Source organism: Ctenocephalides felis, unplaced genomic scaffold, assembly GCF_003426905.1.
Source record: "Ctenocephalides felis isolate EL2017-DRISC unplaced genomic scaffold, ASM342690v1 CF-g0.4_SCAFFOLD_00845, whole genome shotgun sequence".
Lineage (NCBI taxonomy): Eukaryota > Metazoa > Arthropoda > Insecta > Siphonaptera > Pulicidae > Ctenocephalides > Ctenocephalides felis.
This window is the reverse complement of record NW_020536999.1, coordinates 32,579,811-32,598,125: the sequence shown is the minus strand read 5'-3', so window position 1 is coordinate 32,598,125 and position 18,315 is coordinate 32,579,811. Positions and strand designations below refer to the sequence as shown.

At 27.7% G+C, this 18,315-nt stretch overlaps 3 protein-coding genes across 4 annotated transcripts in view; 1 reads left to right on the top strand and 2 right to left on the bottom strand.

Moving 5' to 3' along the window:
* Window positions 1–18,315, bottom strand: part of LOC113363848 (adenylosuccinate synthetase-like) — a 38,826-nt gene that overhangs the window by 15,938 nt on the left and 4,573 nt on the right. The window lies entirely within an intron of this gene.
* Window positions 315–2,570, bottom strand: LOC113364149 (probable alpha-aspartyl dipeptidase). The gene is made up of 6 exons (XM_026606630.1): window positions 2,503–2,570; window positions 1,223–1,349; window positions 905–1,155; window positions 648–839; window positions 458–566; window positions 315–381 (listed from the first exon to the last, which is right to left on the bottom strand). The coding sequence occupies exons 1-6, from the start codon at window positions 2,516–2,518 to the stop codon at window positions 315–317; spliced, it is 762 nt and encodes a 253-aa protein (XP_026462415.1). The 5' UTR covers window positions 2,519–2,570.
* Window positions 2,909–4,885, top strand: LOC113363857 (eukaryotic translation initiation factor 4E type 2-like). Of its 2 annotated transcripts, XM_026606341.1 has the most exons (6): window positions 2,909–3,078; window positions 3,330–3,528; window positions 4,065–4,229; window positions 4,422–4,544; window positions 4,624–4,760; window positions 4,829–4,885. In XM_026606341.1, exons 1-6 carry the CDS (start codon window positions 3,059–3,061, stop codon window positions 4,863–4,865), a joined length of 681 nt encoding a protein of 226 aa, XP_026462126.1. In that variant the 5' UTR covers window positions 2,909–3,058; the 3' UTR covers window positions 4,866–4,885. The 2 variants fall into 2 exon arrangements, with proteins under 2 accessions (XP_026462126.1, XP_026462127.1); XM_026606342.1 differs by lacking the exon at window positions 4,829–4,885 and having other exon boundaries at window positions 4,624–4,764.

Sequence of the window (18,315 nt, the reverse complement as noted above, 5' to 3'; positions counted from 1 at the left end):
TGCGCGTGAACAGCAATGGATTCACCTTCAATATTATATTTTAATATTTTATTGCCTGGAAACTACTCCTGCCCGTTTGTATAATTTATAAAATTTATAATAGTTTATATGGTTTTTAAAATTTATAAAAAAAAATAAAAATATAAAATCTATATGGATATGTTTTAATTAACAAATATTAGTTTACAATAATTATAATTGATAATAATCGATTTAGAATAAAAATTTAGAATAAAAATAAATAATACAAACATATCCTTGTCATAAAATTTATTTATGATAAAAGATATAAAAATATTAAATGATGATCTTTCTTATGAACATGAATTTAAGAGAAAGCTAACGTCGTCATTTACGCACAGTTCACGAGCGGGTATATTTCTAGAAAAGAAATTAATAAATAAAAGAAATGTTTATAAAATTTACAAAATAAACTAACTATTAAACATTTATTCACCGTTCAAATAATCTTGCACCTTTGATACCCCGCAGAAATGCTTTGTTCTCACTCACTTCTAACATGCAGCCTTCCCGTAAGCCCAAAACATTGTGAGACTCTGGTTGTTCTAAGTATTCACCTAAGAACATAAGATTATATTATTATATTTTCTTCAAAATATTAAGTCGAAATATATATCGTTTTTTACCGATTCGATCTTCACGCGTTTCTCCTTTATGGGTGCTTAATGGATCTGCATCGATATAATGGGGATTTATATTAAATGGAATTAATTCTAAAGCCTTGAAAGTCGGTGGATAAACAATTGGCATATCGTTAGTTGTGTTAATACTAATTGTGGCCACATTTGTACCGGCACTGCTACCCATGTAGGGCATACCTATCAATTAATATACATGGATGATATAATTACTTACTTAATCATGGTCCTTAATTTAAACTAACCGTCCTCGTGTACACGTTTTCGAATCGGACATATCAATGATTTGTCATAGAGAGTTTTTAGTAGCTGAAAAGTGTTTCCACCGCCGATAAAAATTGCTTGAGCATTTTCTACAGCTTTTACAGGATCGCTAAATGTATGAATACCTTCAACTTCAAAGTTCAATGTATTTAGGGCTTTAGCAACAGTGTCCGTATATGCGTCATGATCTTTCATGGCATATGGTATGAATAAGATTTTTTCGACATTGCATCTAGAAAATAAAAATTAACAAAACTTCAAAATACACCAAAATACAAAATATATTTAGAATAACTTACGGTTTCAATAATTTTATTATTTCATCTCTTGCATAAACTAAATATTGATGTCCATGAACACTAGAGGATGATAAAAGTAAAAGGCGCCGACGGGACATTTCTGTTATAAAATAATCACAGAGTCCAGCTGTTAAATATTTCCATTAGTATCAATTGGGATTTATATTACTGCTGAACGACAAACGTTGATTGTATTGTTGAATTAAGATAATCATATGATGTATTAATATAATCTAATCTAGCACAATTGGAATGGAATACATCAATCATCCTTATCTCAATAAGCAGTGAAGTACAAAAATATTTGTAAGCTTGAATAATATATTGATGAGTTAAAGATCAATGTTTTATGTAATCTAATATTAAGAAAAATAGTATTATAAATTCTCCAGGTTTATAATAATAATGATAAAATTTAATAAGAAAACGTAATTTAAAAAATAATTAAGATAAACTACAATCAATACAAAAAATAATACCTTCATGCTTACATCAAGTACGATTATTTGTGATATATCTTCTAAATTTCTGAAATAACCAGTTGATGAACAATTAACTAATTTATTAACAAAAAATTAACTAACTACTTTTCTCATTTAAAATTAATTTTATGGTGCAATTTTAAATTGCCCGTTTGTATAATTTATAAAATTTATAATAGTTTATATAGTTTTTAAAATATAAAACCTATTGGATACGTCTCAATTAATAAATATTTGTTAACAAATAATCTATCATATATGACAGATTATTTGTTAACAAATATTTGAAAGCATAAATTTATGCTATATAATTTTAAAAATATTCTTAATCAACTATTAAGACAACAAAGTTTGATATAATTTAATTTGGACATGTATTCATAATCTTAATTGTACAAATAGTAATATGAATCAAAATATTCAGATTAATTATTGGTCTTAAAAATAAAATAAGTGAAAAGCCAACTTGTAACTAATTTTGTTTATAAGAAATTATTGAAGTTATATGTCTTTTTAATCAATAATTTAGTACTTCAACAGTAATATTAATAAGATTAATAAGCATTAACAATTCGCTCATATTATTTGTACTGACTAGCAAGAAAAGCTCAAATTAAAAACTTAATAAACTATGGGCAAATCTAAATTGATAGGACTCAGGAGATAGAATTAATTACCATTAATTATTATATTGTCTAGGATTAATTACCATACAGAAAGACCACAAAATAATCTGATTTTGAACGCCTTAACAAGCTCAAATTAATAATACATTATACACAAACAAAATATACTTACATGCAAAAGCATACATTATAAATGCTTATTTATGGAATTACAATTGGAAATTTAAATAAAATGAATCTAAATATTTAATGGTAAATATAAAACTGGACTTACAACAGTACAGGATCTGTCACTTTGACATTTTTTTTGTGTTTTATTTTTCAAAGATATATCACAAAATTATAATACATAATAATAAAAATACTATTAAAAGTAATAATGAAATACCTTTTAAAATATTTATTCAAATTTATTTTACTTATTCACAATTCTAACCTCTTTGACTTCAATTTGACAGTTAACACATGTACCAACTGTTGGTATCTGACAGCAACGGGTAGTTGTCATTTGTCATTTGTTTTTTTCATTTTCTCAAGTTTACAAATCTGGTTTTGGTATTTATGTATTGGCATTTTTGGATTACTTGTTATTACAAAAACACAAATTGTTCTGTATAATTTTTCTAATAAATTTGTTGCATATTTTATAAATATATATAGTATTTAAGTCTGTGATATATATAAAATCAGTTGTTATTAAAATATTTCCTGTACATACTTAACCGAAAATGTCAAACAAATTTGAAGCGTAAGTTGAAAATATGCTTATAATTAATAATTTATAGTTTTAATTAATGCTGTGCATATCTGAAAAATCTATGTCCATGATACTTGTGCTTTCACAAAAATATTTAGCTCCTGCTCTTAAATCTGGTGCAACATATGATAATCTTCTACCTGAATTCATTTTAGAACAACGGCTAGTTTTAATTGTGTTTTCAGTCATTTCATACCATTTGTTATTTTATTATTATAAGTTGTGTTGAAATCGTATTTTAGTCTCAAGACACAAGTTGAAAGTGGTGACGATAGTGGAAGTGGCGATGAGGACATTGGAGGTTATGTTGTAAATCCAGATACTCTGCCCCCTTTAGAAATTCCGCCCACTGAACATAAATTACAATATCCATATTGGTTGTGGTTCTCAAGATACACCAAAAGTGCAGCACGATTAAATTCTACACAAGGTTATACACAGGTAAGCAATGATTTTTAAGTTAAAACCTACATAAAACTTTCGACCAAAAACGTATGAAGAATAACAAGAATAATATGAATATATCTCGTTAATATTTATGTTTAAATTTTGTTTATACTAAGCTAAGTATATGATTCTTCATGTCATAATAAGATACTCGATTGTCAATAGCTTTTTTGCTTGATCTTGAGATTTAGATTGCAATCATCAAATAGGTCTTCAATCAATTATGTAAAACATTACTCTGCTAGAGGTGCAAGGTATTGGCAATAATGTTTGTCAGTGTAAGAATAATGATATTTTTCTCAAAATCGTTTGTGCAAAGTCATAATTTTTTTCACAGTGAAATTGTGTTTAAAGTTTTTTCACATCACGTTTAATATTAATGTTAGTGAGCAAAGCAGTTTGAATTTCAATAGACAAATAGGTATGCAATTGTTTTTAAATGAAAATAAGTCTGCATATTATAAATATATTACTACATTTATATACAATATTTACTTTTTATACCATTTCATAGTCATTTTACATTTCAGGCACTACGTTTAGTTGGACGTTGTGGGTCAGTTGAACAATGGTGGTCCATGTATTGTCATTTAGCTCGTTCTAGTGAATTACCACCTACGACAGATTTACATTTATTTAAAAGTGGTATTAGGCCTATGTGGGAAGACCCAGCCAACACACGTGGTGGTAAATGGGTATGTATATTACAGAGTACTATTTATTTGGGTTATTTTATTTATAATTTGTCACTAAATATTTCTGAATATGGAATTAGATAAATTAAGCATATTTTGACTATATATTGAAATAGATCTCAAACATTTCTCCGGATTTCTCTCTTTCTTCTATCCTTATGAGCAACTGTGAAAGAATTTTAATTTTTACAGGTAATTAGGTTAAGAAAGGGTCTTGCAGGCAGAGCTTGGGAAAATCTATGTATGGCAATGCTAGGAGAACAATTTATGGTTGGTGGTGAAATTTGTGGTGCTGTTTTGTCAGTTCGGTTTCAGGTGCTGTATATTTCATTTTCAATTAAATATAAACTTGCACATATTGTGAATTGTGAATATTTTTTAATTCTTCAAATAGGAGGATTTAGTATCTTTATGGAATAGAACTGCAACAGATCAAACCAGTGTAGCCCGAGTTCGAGACACATTAAAGCGGGTATTAAATTTACCTGCCAATGCAAATATGGAATACAAATCACATGGAGATAGTTTGAGGTAGTGCATATTTTATAGAAAAAAATTAAATGACTTTTACAATATACTAAAACAATATATTTTTGCAGGGCTTCTAAAGTTATATCAACAGTTGTAAAGAGCTGAATTGTACATAAATAACAAAATAAAAATGAAAATTATTTTATTGCATTGTTTTATTCTCTTTATTATTATACAATATTTATTTTGTTTGTTTTTATAAAAGTGATACTATATTTTTATAGTATCTTTATAATACATATGACTGCAAATGTTTTTTATTGATTTGTTTAATTTGAATTGAATAATATATTTAAAACGTTTAACTTGTAATAAATATGATTATAGTTATAGAAGTATAAATAAATAATAAGGATTACACAATCAAATAAAACATTTATTTAATAATAGGTACATATTTGAGCTCGATAATCCTGAATACATCTATAGGATTGCAGTATAATTTGAGTACAGTTTTATTGAATTTGATTTAAATACCAAGGGAAACAAAATATATTTTTCATATAGCAAAACGTTACGAAAACATATTTAAAAAAAATCAGACTAAAATACTTCAGATGTAAAAGAGTATGTCCATGAATGTGAATTACAATTAAACAGATAATCAATATATTAATACAATAACATAATACTAGTATCGTATATCCATAACAAACGTTTCTTCATTTTCTGACTATGCTACAGTTCCTATAATTTTTATAACAGTTTATATGAGAAATTAAATTATAATTAATGAAATATTTTGTTGTCAATATTATCATTGCATGATCTATTCTACATTTGGTCCACATAGAAATTGCAAGTACATTAGTAAAGTGCAGTTGTTTACAGAGATACATCAAATCATACTTCTCTACAGATACCTCATTTGTGCTTATATAATATAATATGAATAATTTAATTTTCTAAAATATATATATATAATTAAAATATATATATATAATTATTACTTAAAAATAATTAAAAAATTATGTTATATAACTTTATAAATGTATCACTTGAGAATGTTATTTATTATAATAATTAAATCAATACAATTAAATTTTAGTTATAATTTGAAGTGTTTAACACTATTGTAAGTCATTAGAACTATCTATAACTCTTTTTTTAATTTTTATAAATTATTTTTAATAAGAAAATATATAAGTCATTGTTTTCATATAATATAAATGTTTTAAATCTATATATTTCTGAATCTAAATCCGATCTATACTATTACTTATATACAGTAACAAAACAGCTTTTATCATTATTTTCACCAAACACCAATCTGAAATAAAATGTAGTAATTAGTAATAATTGTTATTATTATTTATATTATATTTTTCATGCATAATATGCATAATATAATTGGCAATTTTATAATTGTAATACGAACGATGAACGATAACTGTTAATATTTCAAATCGGTATCAAAACAAAATTTAAAATAATATCTCAAAATTATATCTGTGATATTGTGTATTCCAATTTTTCACAAAATATGTTGTTAGGAAAATTTAAAACGCAACAATTGAAAAATGCGATCTAGTTTCAATAAGAAATGATTCCCTAATAAATAATTTTGATAATAAGAAATATATGTCCGCAACGAATTTGAGTTTTTTAGTTTATGACCATAGTTAGAGTTAAGTTTTAAAATAGGTCGGCCAAATCATTGATATATGCCTTTGTTCTTGGATCTTGGATGTAATAAACTCGACTTGAAAGCATAGTGGCCTCGCAACTGACCCGGAAGTGATGCCATCAATACGGACTACGGATTTAGGAGTGTTTTTGCTATATTCTATAGTATAAGAAATAGAGAAAATAAAGAAAAAATTATCTCACAAAAGAAAATTACCTACTTAGAATTCTTGTACAACAAAATTGTGTTCGAGACTATATATTGCGTTTTATCTAACATATTATTCAGAACAAGCTAAATTAGAATTTAGCTTGTTCTAAATAATATATAATATATGTTGTATTATGTATATAATAATATATGTTCTATAATAATAAAAAATGTACTGCTCTAAATAAATTTAAAGCGTAATAAGTGAGTGGTTATTATAATGATCATTAATAACCACTCACCTATTACGCTTTAAATTTATTTAGAGCTAAGTAACTATGATTTTTAGAATCATGTCATATCTATTTGTTAGGAAGATGTTACAAAAATCTTGGAAATATTGAAATCATTTCCTTTTCTGTCTAAACAGAATTGGCGATGGTACCGTAAAAAGATTATTGTGCGTCCTCTTGTAACAACCAAATTTTTGCTACAATAACAATTATATAATAAATTTAATATTTGTTAGACAGTTGCTTATATTGTCATATTATTAACTATTTTGGGACATTGTGCTCCTTGTCCAGAGTACACCATCAGATATGGTGTTCACAATCCACCAATCTGACTGAAGTGCAATTTAATTTAAGAAGTCGTTATGTAATAGTTTATATCAATGCTTCTTCATTGTTATAGCATATTAATTGAATTGAAAACTAGTGATGCATTGCATCGTGCTTTAAGGCAAATTGCTGGGACTTCCCGTACCAGAAATAAATATTCGAAAGAAAAAATTAGTAATTAGTAATTATTGATCAATGATTAATAACAATCGTTTTAAACATTTTCAAATAGATAATTATAATCACTATATTTTTTATTGTTCATCAGTTATACAGTAACTACCTTATCGCCCAAAACACTTGAGAAAGTTTACATTAGCAATAGGTGCCGAACAAATCCATCGGAGAATATATTTTTTACGATTAGAATAATGCATTTGAAATGTTTACATTTTCAAACTGGTTTGTAAATTTAAAATTTATATTTTAAGTATAAAACTTTGTATAATTTAGAAAAAAAATCTGAAAATTTTGAAATTTGCTTGAACCGTATAAGTAAACTTTAAAAATTAACAATTTTGGTACGAAACCCAACAAATATGTAACAAAATTGGTACTAATTTTTGAAAATTTAATCAAATATCTGATAATTTAATATGCATAATATGTCTAATGATCATTTTTGACCGCCAAATATCAATTTTTTTTGTTTTCACCTCTGCATCTCCGAAACCGCTAGACCTGCTAAATTACTATACTAAAAAATTTCATCAATTCTTCATTTTGTCAATACAAGTAACATGTTTTTTGAATGATCCAAATCGGGTACTCCGCTCTCTCAAAAATTGAATTACCTTTTTTGGCACTTTTTTCCCCGTATGTTTGAAACAGCTGGACATGTCTGCACCAAAAACTAATCAGCACGTCTCTTCAAAAATAAGAATCGAATGTTTTTTAAATCATTCAAATCGGTTGATTTGTGCACCCGAAATTATGGACGAAAAATTGTATCAAACATACATACATCAATTTTTTCTAAGGTATGTCAAAATGTCCAGAAACGACTGAAACGTAATGATATGCAAGCAAAAAATTTCATTTCCTTTTTTTTGCGATTACTATAACTTACACTACGGGAAGTTAAAAAATGTTTCCTTTCTTGAAATTCTTATTTTTAAAATGTTATTTCTTTGGATTTTTCATTTGCGTATTTTAAATATGCAGATATTTAACTCCTAGTTATATAAAGAGTTTGTGCAGCCAATTAGAAATTAAAACTAATGATTATTAAATGATTATTAAATTTTTCATCGATTTCAACATATTTTTAGAGCATGTTGATTTATTTATGCAATATCATATCTTTAATACATATATGTATGATTCGCATTTTATCATATTTTATTTTAACAAGTGCTTGTCAAAAATGGCTACACCAAATTTTGCGCGAACTGTTTCCATCTTAATTGATTTATTCCAATCGCGAATACACACCGCTGTTTTCAAATGCACCCTGTTTGATATCGTGATTACCATCGGAATTTTATTGGTGGTCAATTTTGATTCTGAATGTTTAGATTTGTGGTTCAGAAAAGTGTCAGTTTATTTTTGCGACCGTATATGGATATTAGTCACTTTGCAGACCTTAAATGTACATATTATAGGTCGCACTATAATAAATTATTTGGCAATGCTGATCAAAAACTTACCCATCCGAACTGCCACGAAAAACTAAGCGTTAAGTTACGACGTATATTTTCCAGAAATGAAATGTTTTCTACTTTATTGTTTGCAGTTTATTCCAGTATCAAGTTTGCTATTGCAAAAAATATGTTTCAGTATCTTTTTGATATGAAACCTTTGGAAACATATATGATGTTCAAAGGACCTTTTATTGGTGAGTCAACATGATAAATAGAGATAGACCAAATTATCATTGTAATATATTCAAATGATTTATACGCGCTCTAGAAAATATTTTCTTATATCTTGATATGAAAATATTTTTTAATACGGACTTATATGTACTAAAAGTACGGAATGGTTCTACATTATTAAGATGAAATCGATTAAATAAATTGGTATAGTGAACAGTGTTTTATCATTTTATTAAGTGCGAGGGGGTGCAAGTTAAACGTGCAACTTCCATCTGCTGAAAATCAAGCTGGTATAAAATTTTGCATACTATTAAAAATTCTATTTTTAAATTTTTTCTTGCATATCATAAATAATTTATAATTACATGGTACTTCCTGCAGTTAAGACAGTGTATAGTAATCATTTTTTGCGGAAAATGTAGGACGCGGAAATAAACCATGCTCATTTCATTATTCATAAAACAACGGAATTCTGTCCTTTTTCTTTTTTATTTTCTCTTCATCTTTCTGGTGTTAGCACAGGTAAATGATGAATATATGCATTCATTATTCAGGTCAGGATTGATCCACCGGAATTCTGTTCAGTGCCACGGAAAAGTGTGTGAATAAGTTATAAAAACGACCAAAGAATGAATTTTCTTATGTTACGTGAGCACTATTTTGTCATATACTTTTATGTGACTTTGAGAAAACCAACAGTAATTTTGTAGATTAAATTTTTTGCACTCAAGTTGGACTGGTGTAAAGTTGTATGGTTTGTGTTATCTCGAACTACGTAGAATAGATTGGATTTTTTATTAAGCGAGAAATAATTCAAAATATTCAATAGTGTGAAGTTCACATCTTCAAAATTTCGTAATAGATCAACTATAGCTGAGCAAATTAGTGAAAATCTCTACTTTCAACTGAGATTCAAATATTTTCTTTTAAATAACATGCACTTTGAAGAAAATAAGATGTGTTCGGGTAATAAAAAATAATAAAGTAACTAAGAGCATTGTAACCACAATGTTCTCGCATGCAGTTTACTACCATGCAGCAGTGATATATATTTTAATTTTATAGGAAAAATAGATCAGATTTATCTCTCTAATTGATAGTAGTGCTCTTGGACACTTTGCTATATAATGAACAAGAAATCTCTCACAATATTTATTTCTGATTCGAGTTGCATTCAGCTCACGAACTTGCTCCCGGTCAGCTTACCTACCCATTTATGGTTTCATCCACATTATAATATAGAACTTATTTTAGTTATTTCATTTTTATATATGGGATACGTTGGATTATGCTTTTATTTCATACATATTTGAAACAGGTGTTTAATTTCAGAGAAAACTAATTTTTATTTTACTTTCAGGTGCTTGCTACAGTGTATGGAAATCCTACAGTGGTCAAAGAAAAAATCTCGAATTTCCTCTGTTAAACAGAACTATATCTGTTAGATTGATGAAACCAGATAACTATGTATTTTTATGCTCTATCTACCAAGGAACTGCATTTTCGTTGCTTTATTACTTTTTATACTGCAGAGTAATTCAATATGTTGAGTGAGTACCGCAAATTCATTATATTTGATATTATATATATATATATATATATATATAATATAGAATTTAGAATATTTTTATATATATATATATATATAATATATATATAAAATAAAAATTCTATATATATATAATTAAAATTTATTAAATTAATTAAAATTTGAAAATCATTGCACAATATCGCATCAAAAAAGTTTGTCGCCTATTTTATTATTCTCTTCTGTCGAAAATTTTCTTTGCAATTCATTGCATTATCCACATCGCCATTTCATTTTTTTTGTGATATGTAATTTCAAAACTTTGAAACGACTAAAAGGTCCGTTATAAAATGATTTTTATTGCCACTGAAGGTATGAAAACGAACGTTTATATTTTATTACCACTATATGAAAATATCTTGCCGTTGTAACTAAAAATGTAAACATTTTTATTTTCTCGAAATAACTATTGTTATTATTTTGTATTTGAATCGATAATGAAAACAAACCCCTTTAAACGTTCGTCGCAATTAAAAATGAAAATATTATTCAATTTTTTCATTATATCAATGGAATACATACATACAAAACTTCTAGGATTTCGTTGTTTCAATGAGTGAAGACTATGTACAATACAAAACCTAAAGCTATTTTGTTTAGTCCTAGAAAAATGTAACAATTTTCAATACATTAGAAAACCGTGAGTGTTCAGAGCTTTCTGTGTATATGTTTTCGGTATGTACATAAGCTACATATCCGGAATTTTTCCGGTAGTTGTAAATCAATTACTTTTTAGTAACCTCCCAAAGCATTTGGTCACACACGTCCGGTGATAAATTCTAATTCTGAATGGGAGAGTAATTACAAAAAAACTGAGTCACGGAGTTTTATTTTTGCCAACACACTGCGGCTGCGTGATTTATGAACCCAGAATCACCCAGAAGTTCAACTATGGAATAGAAGTCTCATTCTGTATTAAAGCTATATGGAAAATTAAAATAAAATTTCTATTTATCTGTAGGATGTGTTATTAAAAAAACCTTGAGATGATACAGCAATATCACTTTATTTTTGGCTCAATTTGGTTTGTTCAATATTAGTATTGATTTGAATTTTAATTGGTTTTAGCGATTTGTTTGACATGTTTTAAATTTATTACTCTTAACTAGACTGTTGATTTTACACTGCTTTATTAGCTAGCATTGAGTTCAAATATTTTATTGCATTACATCTATTACATTTTGTTAGTAACAAGTTGGCACGATTTTAATCCAATATCATAATTGCAATCACATTTTGCAACGTTGTGTGTTTTTCATCTCCGGATTATATTTTTTCATTCTTTCTGTGTCGTTTTATGCTACAGATATTAATTTTTCGAATGCACGTCGAAAATGAAATATAAAGTTAAACCTTCCAAAATAATAAAAATTCAACGCTAAAATTCTATTTGCATTCTCCAACTATATTTTCAAACTGAGCATATTTGAATATCTATTTTTAAAACTTTCAAACTCAGAATGAAGTTATATAAAATAAAATATGACGTCGTTTCATAAGCGATGGATGGATGGAACAAGTTATAATATTTCATCCCATTTATATTCTGAATTTGTCCTACGCTCTGTATTTTATCTTGTGGCTGAAATGCAATTTTTTATATGCATAAATTTTGTTCCGGTTAGTTTAGTGTACATGCTGAATTTATTTTATATTACTATCATGTTGCCATGAATTGGATAATTAAATTTTACATGTTGTGTGTGAAATTTTAAAGCAATTTTTAAATTTACTCAAAATCATGTAAATTTAATAAGCGCACTCCTCCGTCTTTTCACTCAAATGCTGTTGTATTGCAGTTATATTAAAGTTTGTGATATAATAATATAATGTAAATAAATGAAGTAATTTAATACCCAATAAAATTGTCATATATTTGGTTAAGTATTATGTACAATTACAATTTTTCTCGGTGCTATTCGCGCAATATCACTTTGGCACTGTTCCAGTATTTTTATTGAAATGTATATCATGTTTCGTATAAATGTTTAGCAATTGCGAAAAATAGTACATGAATAATACATTTGATAACTTTCTATTTCAATTTTCTATACCTCAAGTTATTTATTATTAATTAGAATTATTGTGCACAGAACTTTAATGCAAAACATATTATTCATCATTTACCATATATGAATGAAAATACCATTAACAATGAACGCGATTCATGAAATAATATTTAACGAAATATTTATTCTGGTTCGTAAAAAAATTCCTTGAAAAATAATAATAAAAAACTAGTTATGTATTAAAGCAATTTATTCAATGTTTTAAAAATTAATAAAAAAGTCAATTATTATCAAACATGATATCACAAATATTTGAATAACTATGTATAATTACAATAAAAATAGACTTCAATGAATAAATCTAAATATTTTGTTTTAGATTCATTAATATATTAGGTTTTGGTTCCTTTAACGAACACGTAGTAAATTTTGTGTTACGTTTTCGCTGTCTCTTCAATATTTTCTATATTTGTAACATGACAATTATCTTCGTCCTCGGAAAATTTACAAGTTATATTGTATCCTAAAACTTGGAGCTTTAGGGAATCGTCACTATATCGTTTGCGCTTGTAAACCGACCGAGGATCCGCTTTCAACACATCTGATATAGATTTAATATCACAAGCAAACTTTTCAGCTTGTTTTATAGCCGTTTCTGAATAAGTAACATTAAGGGTAGCTTTCCGGTTGATCCAATCCGGGACGAACACATCAACATTTTGATCTAGATTTTCTTCGACCATACAAGGATTATCATAACGTGGTATATACGGTTTTACATCAATTACAGGAGTCCCATCTATCATATCGACACCGTAAAATTCTATCGAAGATTCCGAAATATTTCCAATACGAACTAAAGATAATCCAATTGGATTTGGCCTGTGGGGTGATCTGGAACTGAACACCCCGACCCGAGCACCATCCAATCGAGGAGGGGCTACTTTGGCATGGGTTGTGGTCTCAGTCTCGTGGAAGTGGAATATTATCCACATGTGGGAAAATTTTTCGAGGCCCTCTAACGAATGGTTATTGTTTGTGAAGAGATTGGAAGTGAGGATGATTTGTCCTTTGACTTCGCTGGCAATTGTCGGTTGTCTTGGGGTACCCTTCTTGTTAGGAAAACTAGTTTTTATTATTCCAATATACTTTATATCGAGATCTGCAGGTAATTTGGAAGTGCTTGGAACTGCAGCATTTGCAGCATTGGAATTTTTGCATTCAGAACAAGTCCAAGTTTTGATGCCCTCATAAATTTTATCAATGTCCTTTTTATACCCTCTAGTAAAATTATTCATTTTTTCCCGCAAATTTTTGAGTTCGGATCTTGCAATTTGGAGTTGTGATCGCAATTCTGCTATTTCATCCATTTTGGGGTTATCTGACATAGTTTATATTTTCATATAATTACCATAATAAGTTAAATTGGTAAATATGAATTTATATTCTTATTTTCGGCTGTCGGATATAATTTGTTTACTAATAACCTAAAAATCCATCTAACATTGACGTCAAATAGTGGACGACTGACAGAAATTCGGCTAATAGATATCACACGTGCGCAGAACATGATGCGCACATGTTTTCATACATTGCACCGTGGCGTTGTTTTCTCGGTCTTGTGCGCGAAATTTAAAACTTATAAGAAAATTGTATGCTTTAGCTATAATCATATTAATATTTTTAGTAATTTATATATACTAAAAACTTTTTAGAGACTTCGGAAATGAATATTTCGTATATCTATGTTACCAACGTGCTAAGAATACAAACGTATAGATTTTTTTATAAAGTTCTTTTTATTTTTTAGGTTTTATTAATTATCCAATAGTTAAAATTTGCTAGTATTTTTATTTATATTTGAAAGTGTTTTCCATTTTTAGTGGCATATTGTAGATCATCAAATATTATGTTTTTAAACTCCTCCTAGGCCCTAGGGTAAGTAATAGTAATGGGCCGAAAATGAAACTTAAAATTTTTTGCATATCTTCAAGTTTTGAAGGCTTCTGAACATTTTGGGATACTTCAGAAAAAATAGAGGTGTGTGTATTTTGTATGTCCGCATTTTTTCGTCCACGTTTTCGGGCGATCAACCGATTTGAATGGTTCAAAAAACATTTGATTCTTATTGATAGGGATAAGTGCTGATTAGTTTTTGAAAAAGGCAAGTCCAAATCGAGTTTTTGAGAGAACAAAGCATCCGATTTAAATGATCCAAATTACATTCAATTCGTAATGACGGGTAGAAGTGGTGATTAGTTTTTGGCAAAGGCAGATGCAGCCGTTTTAGAGATACCGAACTAAATGTGCAAAAAATTGCTGTTTTCGAGAGAACTATGCATCCAATTTTGAAATGATTTCAAAGTTTTTTTTCCATTTTTTTTCAAAAAAAAATTTTTTTGTATATCGAAAATAATTCAGATTTTAATTTTATTTCTGGCTAAAGTTCTAAAGTTGACTTATATACTTCAAATAAATAATTTTAACTTTGCAATTCAGTTTATATGATTCTTATAAATATTAAACAATGTTACAGTATTTATAATAATCTATTGGATAACATTTAATATTCCTCGAACATTTCGTTCGGTACAAGAAGTTCAAGCAATTTATCTTAAGGCTCGATGCCATACACCGCTAGTTGATCATTGAGGTTGTACCATTAAATTAAAAAATCGAATCATAGGCTCAATAATCTATTTCTTATATTTATTTATCATATGTAATCAAATTTTGAGTTATTGTGTTTCATCAAAAATATTTGCAGGTTTCATACATTAAATTATTGATTTCTCAAGATTATTGAATCTTAGGAGAGAAATAATATATTATATAATATGATTTTTACAGTGAATGTTTCTTTGTTATTTTAATCACCCAAATCCATTACATTTTTTAAAATAATCAAGTAAATATATTGGGTATAAGATAATCAATATTATATACTATAATAAGATATCAATATTATAAAATATGACTTTTTCTCAGGTGATATTATAAACAAATAAAATAGCTCTATAATCCACAACCGCCTTACAGGATTCAACATCTTTGTACAAATAATCTATATCGAGCGTACTCGAGCGTTAAATCCTACTTAAATCTGCGTTTCATAAGATTAAGTTTGCTACACTATATATGTATAACCCGTATTATGAGATCTTCAAATAGTTTATCATAGAGTTTAGCTTGGTTGAAAATATTTGTTCAGTACTTGCGAAAATCTGTGGTAAATTTCACTGAACTTTTGAGTATGTTTTCACATGTACCTCCCACAATAGTACTTCAAAAGTTACATAGTAAGATGAAGTTTACTAAATAATTTACATATGAAATGTATTATTTAGTTCCATTCACAATGATTTTCATATTTATAGAATGAAATCATTGTTTCTATATACTGATGATATAGTACTTATTATCAATTGTGAATTATTACACCACATATTTACACGATTCGAATTCTACTTATGCTCAATCGTGTATTCATTTCATTTTTTAGAAACAGCATTATTTTATTATTTATCGCTATCATTATTTTCAGTATAATAGATGTGCAGTATCTCTTTTTACTAAGCGTGTATGTGGTATTTTTCTGCGAAATTGTTGAAAACACACTTCGAATTTGCATTTGTGCTCCATTGCAAGTCAATTTGTTAAATGAAGACTATATGGGCTGTTTTGTTTATAATCAATATGAAAATTCAAAATATAGTATACCATCCGTCATGACGAATTTAGTCTGGAAAAATATGGTTGTCATAGCAGAACGAGATCCTGTACAAAGAAGTTGTCTGTTTGCTATCGATCCACAGAGGAATATGCCAATTTTTTGGTCAGGTATAGATATAATTGCTAATTTAAAAAAATAGTTTTTGCGAAAAATTAATTATATTTAGGATAATTCAGTAAATTTGGTAATAATTGCGAAATTACTGTGGTATGATTAAATTCTGTAAAAAAAAGCAGTTGATGATAATCTGCTAGATACGTACTTGTTTTTAAAAAAGTTTAAGAACAAACATTAAATGTAGTATATTTTATTACGATATTAAAAAATGTTGGATCCATTTGTGAAAAAAAATTGCAATTATATGGAAATATATTTTTCTAAAGCGTACCCTAAATAACATTTATGGTCATTTCATCCGAGAAATTATTCAAACTTTTGCCCTTTACGAATTTCAGATTTCACTTTACGTGACGGTGATCATTCGTGTTTTATGCATGATTTGAGTTTGAAATATTTATTTTTTTCGGTTGACTTTGTCCCAACTCCCAAGCATGTTACACGTCGAATGTAATATTTACAATTTTTTCGCTTTATATGTATGACACATCTCGATAAATATAGATGACTTTAACCCATACTGAATATAAGAAAACTTAATTTCGTTGCACAAGTTTTTAACTATTTTATCTTTGGCCACTGTGCATTAAAGTTTTCCATTAGGATCGTGATGAAGATAGTCGTTTCCTTGATTACAAGGATTCACAAGAAAACAAATCTCAATACAGGGGTTACAAAGGAAATTAAAAATTTATTTTACTTATGTCAGCCTTTTGGTTTTTTCATTTCTTATCACTATTGAATAATGTTCCAGTTACTTCAAATCTTAGACAATTCAGCAAAGATTTCTTGATTTTTACTACCATTGCAACGAACATTCAATGGACTACATCAGAGAAACTTTTCATTTAAAAAACTTTTTTAATTTCGTGTAGAGTTCTTTGAGGAGTAGTCTAGGGGGATATATTTAATAGAAGGTGACCAAATATTTTTTATTGTAATTGAAGTTTTGTATTCAAGTAATATAGTAAGTAATATTAGAATAATATAATATGATCTGAAAAAAATATAATCCTTATAACCTTATTCTTTTTATATTTAATCAGACTTAATGAGGCAATCATTATCACTGATCGAAGGATATAATGAGTATTTATGCAAGTTGTCCCAGAAAGTTTATTGCCTGTCCAGGGGTAACCTTAAAACTTGCGAACCTGAACGCAACAGATTTCAAACCAATAGGCGAGTTTGCCGCTGTTCTGGGATCGACGAGGTACCAGGAGGTTACCCAAAAAAGACTGTCACAACGAGGAAAGCTAAAATAGAAAATATGAATTATTTCGAACAGGTAAAGTACTAACAGAGCATATTTGTTCTTGGTATAAAATTTTTATGAAGTATTTGCATTAAAACCTATTAACGAGTTAACTAGTAATACGTTTTGTAGTGCCAATGAACAATAATTTTGTGTTGGTGAGTGTCTAAAATTAAAATTTATTTATCTTAATGTAGCAAAGATAATTGATTTAAAATCAATTCTAATGCAATTTTTATAATTACATAGTATTTCTAAAGTTTTTATTTATTGATGTTGAGTGATGTGTGCATCGAATATATCCCACACATTTCTGGTGAAGAAACAAAATGCATTAGTGTGCTCACCAGTGCGCGTGTCGAGTAATAATTAAGTCTAAACATCTCCAAGTTTATTAAAATTACCAAAGTATATAATGTTGTTCTCCTCTGTGAAGCATTATATATAGCTTTGGAGGTTTCAGAACTTTCTTATATGAACTTTTGCAAAGCCTCGGAACTTCAAAAACTTTTTAGAAGTTGTGTTTTGTAAATTGATGGATTAAATCAAGCTTGAAATTCTTTAAAATACAGTAGGTTATATATACGGACATAACCTTATATGCCCGTATATATAACCATAAAATGTTACGATAAT

What these genes read in the sequence shown, in the direction of transcription:
- LOC113364149 (XM_026606630.1), bottom strand. An exon ending in AAAACGTGTACACGAGGACG is followed by an intron (nt 840 to 904) that starts GTTAGTTTAAAT and finishes ATTAATTGATAG; the next exon opens with GTATGCCCTACATGGGTAGC. An exon ending in GGTGCAAGATTATTTGAACG is followed by an intron (nt 382 to 457) that starts GTGAATAAATGT and finishes TTTCTTTTCTAG; the next exon opens with AAATATACCCGCTCGTGAAC.
- LOC113363857 (XM_026606341.1), top strand. Translation starts at nt 3,059, where the DNA reads ATGTCAAACAAATTTGAAGC. An exon ending in TTTTGTCAGTTCGGTTTCAG is followed by an intron (nt 4,545 to 4,623) that starts GTGCTGTATATT and finishes TTCTTCAAATAG; the next exon opens with GAGGATTTAGTATCTTTATG. An exon ending in TCACATGGAGATAGTTTGAG is followed by an intron (nt 4,761 to 4,828) that starts GTAGTGCATATT and finishes ATATTTTTGCAG; the next exon opens with GGCTTCTAAAGTTATATCAA.